An 11,062-nucleotide genomic window follows, 5' to 3' on the forward strand; every position below is an offset into this window, starting at 1 on the left:
TACGGCAGTAAAGATGGCCGCGGCGGCGCTCTGTTTACAGCAGTAAAAATTTAGATCCACGTATGGAAGTGGAACAAATTGTACTTTTTGGGGTGAAAGGATTATCTGTGTGAACGTAGCCTAGCATAGTGTTGGTCATTCTGGTTGACAAAATGTCATTCCTACATCAAAGTTATAATGCTGGTCAGAACAGGAGCAGAATTGCTGCCAGAATAGGTGAATTATTAAAAACAAACCATGTTTCTAATCGGTCTCAGTCTGTCGCCTCGTCAGCCCATGAATGAAAACAACAGAATCAACAGGTCCCAGCATGTTTACCATTTCACCACCTCTCCTAAACGTTCCTCCCATTACGCCTTCGGTTCAAACATTTACACAATCCCAGAGCAAAGAGACATGCTCCTTAAACAAAACCAACAGAAACAAGCATTAGATCAACTTTATATCTCACTAAAGTTGTTCGTTTCTAACGCAACGGGACACGGAAAGGCAAGCAGGTAGAAAAACAAAAGCACTGAGTGGCATAAAAACTATTTAGAAAAGAAAAATGTTAGAAAAACTAGATTACCAACTGCGGAAACGTAGGTTCCTGAGATGGTGTGCAAAAAGCTGCCTCTTTTTTGGGGCCTTGCTAATTTAGGGACAAATAAAAAGAAAACGAGATATTGTATTTTTAAACCAGTTTTTGTTAAGACTGGAATACAAATATCATCATGTTCTAAAATCTGTTCACAGGCAGGTTACATTCATCTCAAACCCAATAACTTTGCTTTCACATCAAATAAGGAAAAGACACAGAACACATGAAACCCTCTAACTTTGGACACCAACAGCCTAAAGATTTTCTGGATTATTTTTCCCCCCCAAATCAATTTAAAATTGTTTCCATTTTTTCTGTTGAGGCACCAACGATCAGATGTTGGTTTAGAGGAACTTTCTGGGTTGTTGAGTAAAGCATCAGTCCTGCTCCAGCTGGGAGGGAGACCTGCCTGTTGGGAGGCAGGTGGCACCTGAACTGTGTGCAGAGAGGCTACAGCTGGTCGTTGGGGTGCTGCTCTCTGTCGCCCTCTGGTGGCTTCACTGTGTTCTGTCCGGGAGACGGCGCGTGGGGCGGGTGTGCGGCAGCGGGCGGGAGGGTGTGCGTGATGGGCACGGCGCTCGGGACGATGCCTTCGACGGGCGGAGGGAGGCCGCCGGCCGGCAAGCTCACCACCCCGGGGGGGTACCTGAGGGGCAGGAGGGGCAAAACTGTTCACACAGCTCAGTGGATTTTACAGAGACCTGACAGACCAGCGCAGAGCAGTGATGGAAGTAACAGCTGATCTGTTTGGAGAACTTTAGATTGAGATAAATCAGAAAACCTGAGGCTGGAGGTTCACCTTCCAACAGGACAGCCCCCTTAAACATGCAGCCAGAGATATTATGGGATGGCTCCCAAAGGACAAGAGTCCAGCATGTGAGTCTCTACTGCCTGCGAAGGTTTTAGTAACACATGCCACATTTTATGCTTTTTATTCATAAAAACTGTAAAACCATGTATCTGTTTCCTTTCACTTCACATATATGTACTAAGAGTGTTTTCACATCATCCCTGTTCAGTCCGCTTTACCCCACTCTGGTCCGATTGCCTTGAAGCTTCGGTCCGGTTGGTGAGGTGTGAGTGCTAATTGACCTCTGACCTCTGGTCTTCCAAACCTCAGGCTGGGTTTGGTTGAAGTGAACTCTGGTTCGGTTTGAATGTGAACACCAAGTGGACCAGAGATCGCTCCAGAAGCAGGAAGTGAACTACAGTGCAGGGCATTCTGGGTAAATACAACCAAAGCTAACATGCTAGCCTAGCGCTAGCAGCAGAAATGGCTCCTGGTCTTTAGCCAAAGACTAAAGAGAAATCCTCCAACTGCTAAAATCTGACGCCTCCATCTTGTTTCCATCTGGTGAAGAAGGAAGTTGCTTTCAGTGTCTTCAGAGGTTTTTGTGTCGTTTCCTTCAGTGGTTCTTGGTGCAGCGCCCCCACAGGCCAGGAGGGGAACAGGTTTTCCAATTAGTTTGGATCATTTGACTGCAGTGAGAAAAAGAACGGCAGCAGCTGGAGGTGGAACAAATATGGCGAATTTGGTCCCTTATTGAACCGAGTCTACTGGCCGATCAGGTGTAAAACCACTTTGAGTTGTGTTGATCACATAAAATCCAGTAAAATACAGTAAAGTGTATAAATACTTTAACGAAGCACTGCTGGCCTAACCTGGCAGCTACATGTATTGATAAGCTAGATGTTGGATCATCTCCAATTCTTGCCGATAACTCAGCCTGCCCGCCCCAGCGCCGGCCGGTACCTGTAGGCGCCGTTGAGCTCAGGGTGGACCGCAGCCGGGTCGACGGCCCAGTGGTTGTTGGGTGAGAGGAACTCCTTATTCACGCAATTCTTCAGACTGTCTGGGATTCGACCTGAAAATGAACAAATAAGGATCAGCAAAACAAATCTGTTTTGTCTGTCTGATAAGGGAACTTCTAAAATGTGTCCTTTGGTCACTGACTCTTCACCAACCTGTCACAGCCCTCCGGATTTCCCTCGCCGCCTCTTCTCTCATCTCCAGTGATGCCTGTTCGCTGTACCAGGCGGCGTGCGGCGTGCAGATCAGGTTGGGAGCGTCCTTCAGTGGACCTTGACTGAAGCTGCCACAGCAACAAACGGTACGCTTCAGATCAGCTGCAGGAAATTACTCTGTCCAGTTACTTTATCATTTAACTCAAACATAGAAGACAAACTGGGATTCACACAGAAAGAAAACCGTCATCAGCATTAGGTGTGATACTGATCTGGGACTTTTAATGCAAAAATTAAATGCAACAATTTGTTGTGGGTTTTCTCTAATCCACACAAGGTCAAAACTTTACATACACTCAGCCCTACTAACATTTGGACAAATGTCCCTAAAGTTTCAGAGAAACCAACAAGCTTCCGCCATCTTTCTGATCAGAGACGTTACAGTTTACTGAAATCAGATGGTGTCTCGCTGCTGGCCTGCCGGCTCAGTGTGGGCCTTGGTTATCCAGGTTAGATGTTTGTTTGGGATCATGGTTCTGTTCGAACCGCCAAACCTCTGACCCAAACCGTCTCCCTCAAATTGTTTAGGAAGTTCAAGAACAACCAAAGGATCAAGATCATCAGAATCTGGAGCAGGAGCACTTCAACACTTTATTCTGGACTGAGATGATATCAACAAAAGAAGCTGGATTGCAGTTTGCTGTTGGGTAGATGGAAAACCCAAACATCTTCTGGAGAATGGTTTGATGCTCAACGAAGCCAGTTCTCTTACAACTTGATGAAGCATTTGCTCAGTAGAGTAATACCTGAAAGGTTCTGCCTCATGGACATCCAGAGCCGCCCCGCGTATCCTGCCCTCCTTCAGAGCCTGAGCCAGAGCCTTCTCATCCACCAGGCCCCCCCTGGCTGTGTTCACCAGGAACGCCCCCTGCCGCATCTTTAACACACACACACCGACACACACACACACACACACACACACCATTCAGCCCGGGCTTGATGTGACTTTATGAGCTTCCTTGATGGCCTTGCCAGCCTCTGGGCTCGGCGTACCTGTTTGATGGTGAAGTCGTTGATCAGGTGGTGGTTGTGCTCGTTGAGGCTGCAGTGCAGAGAGACACAGTCAGAGTGGAAGAGAAGGTCCTGAGGAGGAAGATGATAAATCCCCATCAGAATGTCACTCAGTAATAGATGGAAACATTTACGCTGCAGGACCTGCTGCCTGCAGGCCCTTCAGATGTTTCTAAAGCTTTCTGACCAGAACTGTAAATGAGGTTTAATCTCATTTACTGGAATCCTCCATTTAATTGATCTGAAGGCACAGAAAGGTAGACATGAAGGCCGGCTGGGTTTACCTGCAGGGTGGTGACCCGTTGGAGCCCCAGGGATCTTTCTACGCCGTCGGCCAAATATGGGTCGTAGAAAATCACGTTGAAGCCGAAGGCCTTGGCTCGCAGGGCGACGGCCTGGCCGACCCGGCCTACAAACACATCCGCTTTGTTACGTCTAGATTGTAAGTGTCTTATACAGGATTGTCTTTCTGAGCAACAAGCTTTTTAGCATGTAGGTAAAAAAGTTTGAGTTTGCTCTCCTCCAAATCTTATACTAATCTGACTTCTCCTGACTTTCCTTCAACGATGCCTTTCTGCTCGGGCAGATTAGTTGTCCTGTACGAAATGAAAAGGCCTGAACTGATGTGGACCAGTTCGTGACACCAGTTTGGATACTCACCGAGCCCAATGAGTCCCAGCGTCTCTCCTCTGATCCTGGCCGCGCCTGACGCCACCTCTCGGATCTGCTCCACGCTCTGAACCCGCGTCCCTTCCCGGAGAGCCTGGCGGGAGTGAAGACGCATCGTCACTTCAACGGAGCGGACAGCGCAGACACACGGTGATCCTGCTGTAATTCACTCTGCACCACAAGCTAAGTCCTGTCAGACTACAACACATGAGTCTAAGCAATGATTTGAGGAACAAATCATTTTACTGTACCTTCTACACTTTACATCAACGTCTTTCAAATACAGCCACATTCTAAAGAAAATGAAATGTTTCAATTTTGCTTATATGTCAGTTGGCAGAGATTATTTGTTAGTTATAGTGTAAATAATGATGGCGGTGAGCGGATGCACACCTCCAACAAACCCAGTGAGTGTTGGTTCCCTGCCTGCTGTCTGGGCTGCGGAGCTACAAACCTGGTGCAGCCAGGTGGTGCGTCGGTACAGGGTGAGGATGTGGCACAGCGTGGAGTCTGCCGTCTCCTCCACCGACGCTGCCGGCATGTTGCACACGGCTATACCTGCCGGAGCAGAGAGCAAGGTGAGCTTCTGGAGGAGAGCCAGCTGACGTCTGCAGAGTCACGGAGCTGCTGGGAGGAAGACGAACTTCAACCAGACTTCTCTGGTAAGTCCTCGGTTGTTTGTTATTCTGTTTTCCTTTCCTCTTTCCTGTTTCTGTTTGTTTTAGTTCAGGCCTTCTTAGTGAGCCTAGTTTCTTTCTATGTTGTTAGGTCAGGTTATTCCTTAGTATTAGATTTGTTTCCTGCCCCCTGTGTACTGTTCCTCACACATCACAACATTCTTATTATCACGCTGGAACAGATTACACTTTAACTGGCATTTATTAAAAGTAATATTTTTTTGCATTTTAATCGTTTAATTTTGATCACAGACGCAGTATTTATTTTTTTTACACAAAAGTCCCGAGTTGGAACCTTTGGTATTCGTGTAAACCTGGTAAACCTGACGCACTAGCTGCATCCACCGACAGCATCAATGGAGGACGAAGCCGCTTCTCTCGGCTCCCTGGGTTTTAATTTCTGCTTCTACACCGTCTGATTGGAAAAGACTGTTGTTGTGATTAAGTTGTGCTAAAAGGAGTTAGCCTGTCAGCGAAACCAATCTTGTGGTCAGTTGAGGGTGTTTGTGGTTTGTACCGAGCTCCCCGGTGGATTTGATGTCTATGTTGTCGTAGCCGCTGCCGATGCGAACGATGATGCGCAGCGCCTTGAACTTCTCCAGGTCTTCCCTCATCAGGGTGATGGTGTGGTACATCAACGCCCCCACGGCTTCGTTTAGCACCTGCACACACAGAACCAGCATCCGTCCTGAAAGTTCAACCTAAATCATAGGAAACAGCAGCAGGTGCACCGAAATCAACAGATTATTTGCTGCATTCAAAGCAGACTTGTTCTTCTAACGCTGACCCCGTTGCTAGGGAGATGATGTCACACTGTTTTCTCTTTGTCTTTTTTTTAATGGAGATTGTCCAACAGCTTAATGGACCATTATCGCCACCAACTGGTAAGGAGTGAGAATCAAATTTTGCCCAGGAATCAAAATATCCTGATAACTTATTGTCTGTATTAAAAGTAAATGTGTCCTAGTAGCTTTTATGTCTTGAGTCGTCAAATACAGTTGGCTCATCAAAGGACTGTGTTTAACTAACAATGCATGAGTAGCTTAAGAACAGTGGTTAAAAAGAAAAGCTGGATATAAGCGGAAACAACCCCAGGATTTCTTGATCAGAAGAATTTGTCTGCAGGAATATTGTTCAGTTTCTCAGGGTGAGTTGCATAATTTTTGTTTTTAGATATGTAAAATATATAATATAAATCCATAATGCAAGTCTGCAGCTGTGCTGAATGTGAAATGATGGCGGTGAGCAGCGCCGCGCCCCGCACCGCGCCATGCCTTGCGCCTCATGAAACAGTTTGACCCTGATGTGGAGGAATCGATCTGAAGACGCCATGGAGGCTTTTCTAAAGCTGCATCATCAGCGTGTGGACGTTACCTTCTCGTGGATTTCCTGTGTGGACTGAGCGTCGCAGAACGCCACGGTTGCGACGTCCTTCAGGATGGGCATCTCCACGGTACAGTCTCTGCCGTCCAGCAGCGCCACCAGGGGGCGCGGGTGCATCGGCCCGTTCATGATGGGAGGCCTGATGCCTGAAAACAAAAGGAAAGAAGAAGGCGGATCACTCAGGAGGTGTTTAACTGCAATCACTCAAACATTTCTGCATCCAGGGTGCACAAAGGAGCGTAACCACAGATCCTTCCTCCCAGCAGCTGGTCGACTCTACAACCATCACTGCTCCCAAAAAACTCCAGGTTACACTGCAAAAAACACAAAACCTTACCAAGGATTTCAGTCTATAGTTTGTACTGCAAATGTCCCAGCACACTTGAAATAAATTAAAACTAACTTACAACAAAGCCTGATGAGGATGAGGATGAGGAAGAGGATGAGGAGGATGTGAGTCTGAATGCACAAAACACACCTTTCACCTGGCTAACAATAAGGGAAAATCTGGACTATTTCACTCATCACTAGAACCTTTTCATCAAATTTGAGGAATCATTCAATGAAATCGATCTTTTATGCCTCGCAGGGAAGTTGCTCGTTAATTTTATCTTATTTCAAGTGGAATAAAATATTTGTGCCAGAAACGAGTTTAGAAAAACTTTCCATCACTCACAGTCGTATTTGGGCCATTGAGACAAAAGTAATTAAAATGTAGAAATTTTTAGATTAATCTCTAATTTTTGTTATTTTTTAGAAAAATCTTGGAAATTTCACATTTTCAAAAGTCAACATTTTTCAACTTTTGAAACTTTACAGAAAATTCCTGAAACTAATCTAAAAATGTCCTTGTTTTTGTTTTTTCTGGCAAATTTCTGAGTTTTTTATAGTGAAATTTTGACTTTTCAAAATGAAGCGTGCCAAACAACATGAAGCTTTTCTGACGGTTTTATAGATTTAATTCCTTCAAAAGCAAATCCATCCAGTAGCTTTGAAGTCCCCAAATCTCCACACAAACAACTAATCATTTTACGATGTTCCCATTAATGTCTTCCTGAACATCTATGCCAAATAGACATAATAGATAAAATACGCATGAAAAGTAAATACTTTGTACAGTGAACAGTGAAACCAGTATTCCTTAATACTGATTTTAAAATAAGTTCTAGTTACGCTAACAGATTATTTCACTTATAATCTCAAACCATAAAATGTTACAAGGGAAATAATCTGGAACTGGGGCTTTTTAAAGTACATTCTAGGGAATTGTTTATTTAGAACAAGTTTCTGAAAGGTTGTAAGCGAGTTTTGTCTTAATTCAAGTGTAATAAAATATTTGCATTAAAACTAAACAGAAATACTTGGTAAGATTTTGTGCTTGAACCTTGAACCAAAAGCAGAAAATTGAAAGTGCTTAGGGAAAATAATATCCATGAAAAGTTATTTTTCCTGCTCAGCAATAAATTAAAGATGAATTTATTAAAGCAACAAAGCAGAAAAAACAGGATGTGGATATTTTCTGAAGTATTGATCTCTAGCTGATCAGAAATCAGAACCTATTGGGTCAGTAATCAGGTAGGAGTGAGACCTCCTGTCACGTTTACATCTGAGGTTTCATTAAATGAGGTTTTCCTGAAGGTCCTGCTGGCAGAGAGTCGAGTTTCTCCAGGAACATTTCCTGGTTTCCCTCCAGATAGAACTGTTTCTGCCGAGTCAGCAGGTTTCCTGCTGACCTTTTCCTCATCTCATCTCTGACATGCAGCCTGACAGAAGCGACTCCTTCTGTCACTTCGCTCTGAGTTTCTCCCTGGAGGCTCCAGAGAATCCAGACGGCATCCGGAGCCGCTCGGAGCCAGAATGCATTGTGGGATTCAGACGTCGCATAAACAGTGTTGCAGAAGGCTCTAATAACAAAAAGTACATCGTCACCAGAAAACAAAGAATTTTTGAGAATTTGCTAGAAAAAGAAGACATTTCTGAGTTTCAAATGTCAAAAAATTTACTAAAGAATATATATAATTTTGAGATTACTATCGGAAATTTTCTGGAAAAATGTTTTGGAAATGTCTGAGTTTGAAATGTTGAAAATTTGCTAAAACGAAACTGAAATTTCTGAGATTAATCCCAGAAACTTTCCATAACAAACATTTAAATTTCTGACTTTTTCATGTTCGTTTCTAGAAAATTTTATTTCCTGTTCTTTTTTAAATCATGACCCAAATACGCCATCGTACGACGGTGACTGAGCAACGAAAGTATTTTTTGTCTAGTTCCAGTTGCAAATATCTCAGTAGACTTGAAATAGATGAAAGTAACTTACCAACAACGTTCCAGTGAGATTTTTGGGTTTAAGTCAGTAACTCCTTAAATAAAAGTTGTTCAAAGTGAAATCACACGTTTTCAACCTGTTGTTGAAAGGCGGGTTTTCAAGACGTTCTCTCATCTTCAGTTAGGAGTTATTTTTAACGCCGCTGGTTGGACTTCCTTCTGCATTTCTCGGCTCCGTTTGCAGCAGAACCGTACTTTAATCACAGAACCGGGTTTTGGTCCGGATCTGTTGGCAAACGCATTTTCTTTTTCCAACGTGGGTCGAGCTCAGCTCCCTGCTCTGTGTTGCAGAACTGAGTTTGGTTTAAGCTGCAGAGTTCTGCAGAACCAGAAGCAGGCTGGGAGCGACCGGAACCAGCAGGAGGCCCAGTTTGAGCTCCGCGGTTTGCTGGAAACTCTGGATCTGGATTCCAGGCATTTCTGAGGGAGGAAATAACTGTCATTCCACCGCCTGGTGATGACCTTGGAGGACCGGCTCCACTTCACACGCCTCTGCAGCCCTTCTCTTCTAAAGCCATGTGTCAAACTCGAGGCCCGGGGGCCAAACCCGGGCCACCTTAAGTTCTTATGTGGCCCTCTAGACTTTAAACAGACACATAGAAAAATCAAGCTAACCACTGCATAAATTTTGGACATGCTCACAACGCTGGAGCGCAACAAGACAATTCTTTTACTTGCCATCTGGAGCCGCGCTGCTGCAGCCATTAACTAAACAAAACCTGGAGATGAAAGTATTAATTTAATAGCTGCATCTTTAATAGGGAAAATAAAACCAGAAAAATCCCCAAAGAATAACTCAAAACTATTCGTATTATCCTTTTTTCTCACTCTTTTTTTTGGCTACGCTACACACAGACCCGTTGCCATAGCAACTGACTGACAACAGCTCCCCTAACATATCAGGATTCAACAACAAACACACACACATTTCCCACACAAAGAACAGAAACTCAGTCTGCTACAGTTTTTAGGCTTGATGTTTATTTTGCGTTTATTAATAAGTGATCACTCTTGTGGATTAGCTCCTGCTGCTGTTAGCTAAGCTAACACAGCGGTGGTTGATTAGCTAATTTGAAAACCCGCTCTACTGATGATCTATCAGAGTTGGCGTGTGGGTTGCTGTTTTTTTTTTTTTTACTGAATTGAAACACCAAATTCTGCAGCACATCTACATGTTAAGGTTGTAATAGTCAAGCTAGCATAGCTGACGTAGTGCCGTCACCTTCACCATTTTATATTAAAACCTTTTCCTGACCTGGTTATCTAGTTGATGTAGTATTGATCATTTGTACCAAAGCACTGCATCCCTTTTTATTTTATTATATCATTTAACATCGCATGCATTATATTGACAACTTAATAGCTGAAACCAATGCTAGTTATCGTCGGCTAGCAGTTTTGTCCTCCAGCAGGAAGCCGGGGGTGTGATGTCTCGCTGCAACATGTCTTTAGAAATCAGAGAAGTTTTTATTACCCTAAAACAGAAACGCTGTGAAGGAGAAGCAGCTCAGTGAGTCTGTAGCTTCATGAATCAATGAAACCAACCAGCAGGGAAAGAACGTGTGTGGGTCTGCTTTTAAAACGGCTAAACTGTGATCTTTACTTCCTACTGTCCAGTCAAAACCCGCACTCACCGATAGCACACATACTCACTTCTACATACAATGGAGCATTTTTAATTTATTAATAAAGACCAGAAGAGTCAAACACAAAACTACTAATTCAGATTCAGATAAAAAACAAATACATGGAACTGAAATTGAAGTGACAAATGTTCACTAAAGTATTTATGTAACTAATCATATAAATATATGAATAGGTTAATAGTTTAAGCTAGATTAAAGTACTTCCAGTGTTTAAATTACTGGCAGAGCTCAGCTGGTGTAGAAACAGGAGGTCTCACTTCAACATAAATTACAGATTTGTATCTCATATAAATTTGATTAAAACTTGTTTATTCTTCATCCAGGATCCAGAAATGTTACTTTTCAGTAAATATAGTGACACTTTCTGATAATATTACCATAGTAAAAGTAAAAAGTGCTGCTTAGTAATGAGGCTGTGATTAGCAGCGAGTTTCTGTCATTTAACTGAAGGCTTATATTATTATCATCCATGGAAATAATCTGTTTTAAAACAGTGGTTATGTCATAAATTAAAGTTTTCCTTCTAACTGATTATTTACCTGCTTCCTCTGACTCACCTGGTGTAAATCATCAACAGCTCAGACTCAGGTAATCTGTCTGCAGTGGGAATGAGAAACGTTTCCGTCTCTGCAGACGGCGATATTCCTGTCCTGTTTCTGGAAACCATTTCTGACTGAACAGATCATCCAACAGGCCAGCATCGCTCTTCGGTAACCACGGTAACCACGGTTACCGGGTTTCTA

General features: G+C 43.5%; 1 protein-coding gene across 4 annotated transcripts in view; it reads right to left on the bottom strand.

Annotated features, from left to right (window-relative positions):
* Nucleotides 1-11,062, bottom strand: part of LOC103155983 (C-terminal-binding protein 1) — a 14,217-nt gene continuing 3,155 nt past the window's right edge. For 2 of the 4 annotated variants that reach the window (XM_007577878.2, XM_016663954.1), the window contains exons 2-11: nt 6,337-6,491; nt 5,480-5,624; nt 4,740-4,843; nt 4,277-4,379; nt 3,901-4,025; nt 3,599-3,688; nt 3,352-3,482; nt 2,546-2,673; nt 2,334-2,445; nt 1-1,226 (exon numbers count right to left, since the gene is read on the bottom strand). In XM_007577878.2, coding sequence (XP_007577940.1) covers nt 1,031-1,226; nt 2,334-2,445; nt 2,546-2,673; nt 3,352-3,482; nt 3,599-3,688; nt 3,901-4,025; nt 4,277-4,379; nt 4,740-4,843; nt 5,480-5,624; nt 6,337-6,491 — 1,289 coding nt within the window. In that variant the 3' untranslated portion in view covers nt 1-1,030. Of the gene's footprint in view, nt 1,227-2,333; nt 2,446-2,545; nt 2,674-3,351; nt 3,483-3,598; nt 3,689-3,900; nt 4,026-4,276; nt 4,380-4,739; nt 4,844-5,479; nt 5,625-6,336; nt 6,492-8,665; nt 9,409-10,876; nt 10,930-11,062 lie in introns of those variants that run through there. The other 2 variants (XM_007577880.2, XM_007577879.2) reach the window with 2 other exon arrangements.

This window comes from Poecilia formosa, unplaced genomic scaffold (genome assembly GCF_000485575.1).
Source record: "Poecilia formosa unplaced genomic scaffold, Poecilia_formosa-5.1.2 Scaffold458, whole genome shotgun sequence".
Lineage (NCBI taxonomy): Eukaryota > Metazoa > Chordata > Actinopteri > Cyprinodontiformes > Poeciliidae > Poecilia > Poecilia formosa.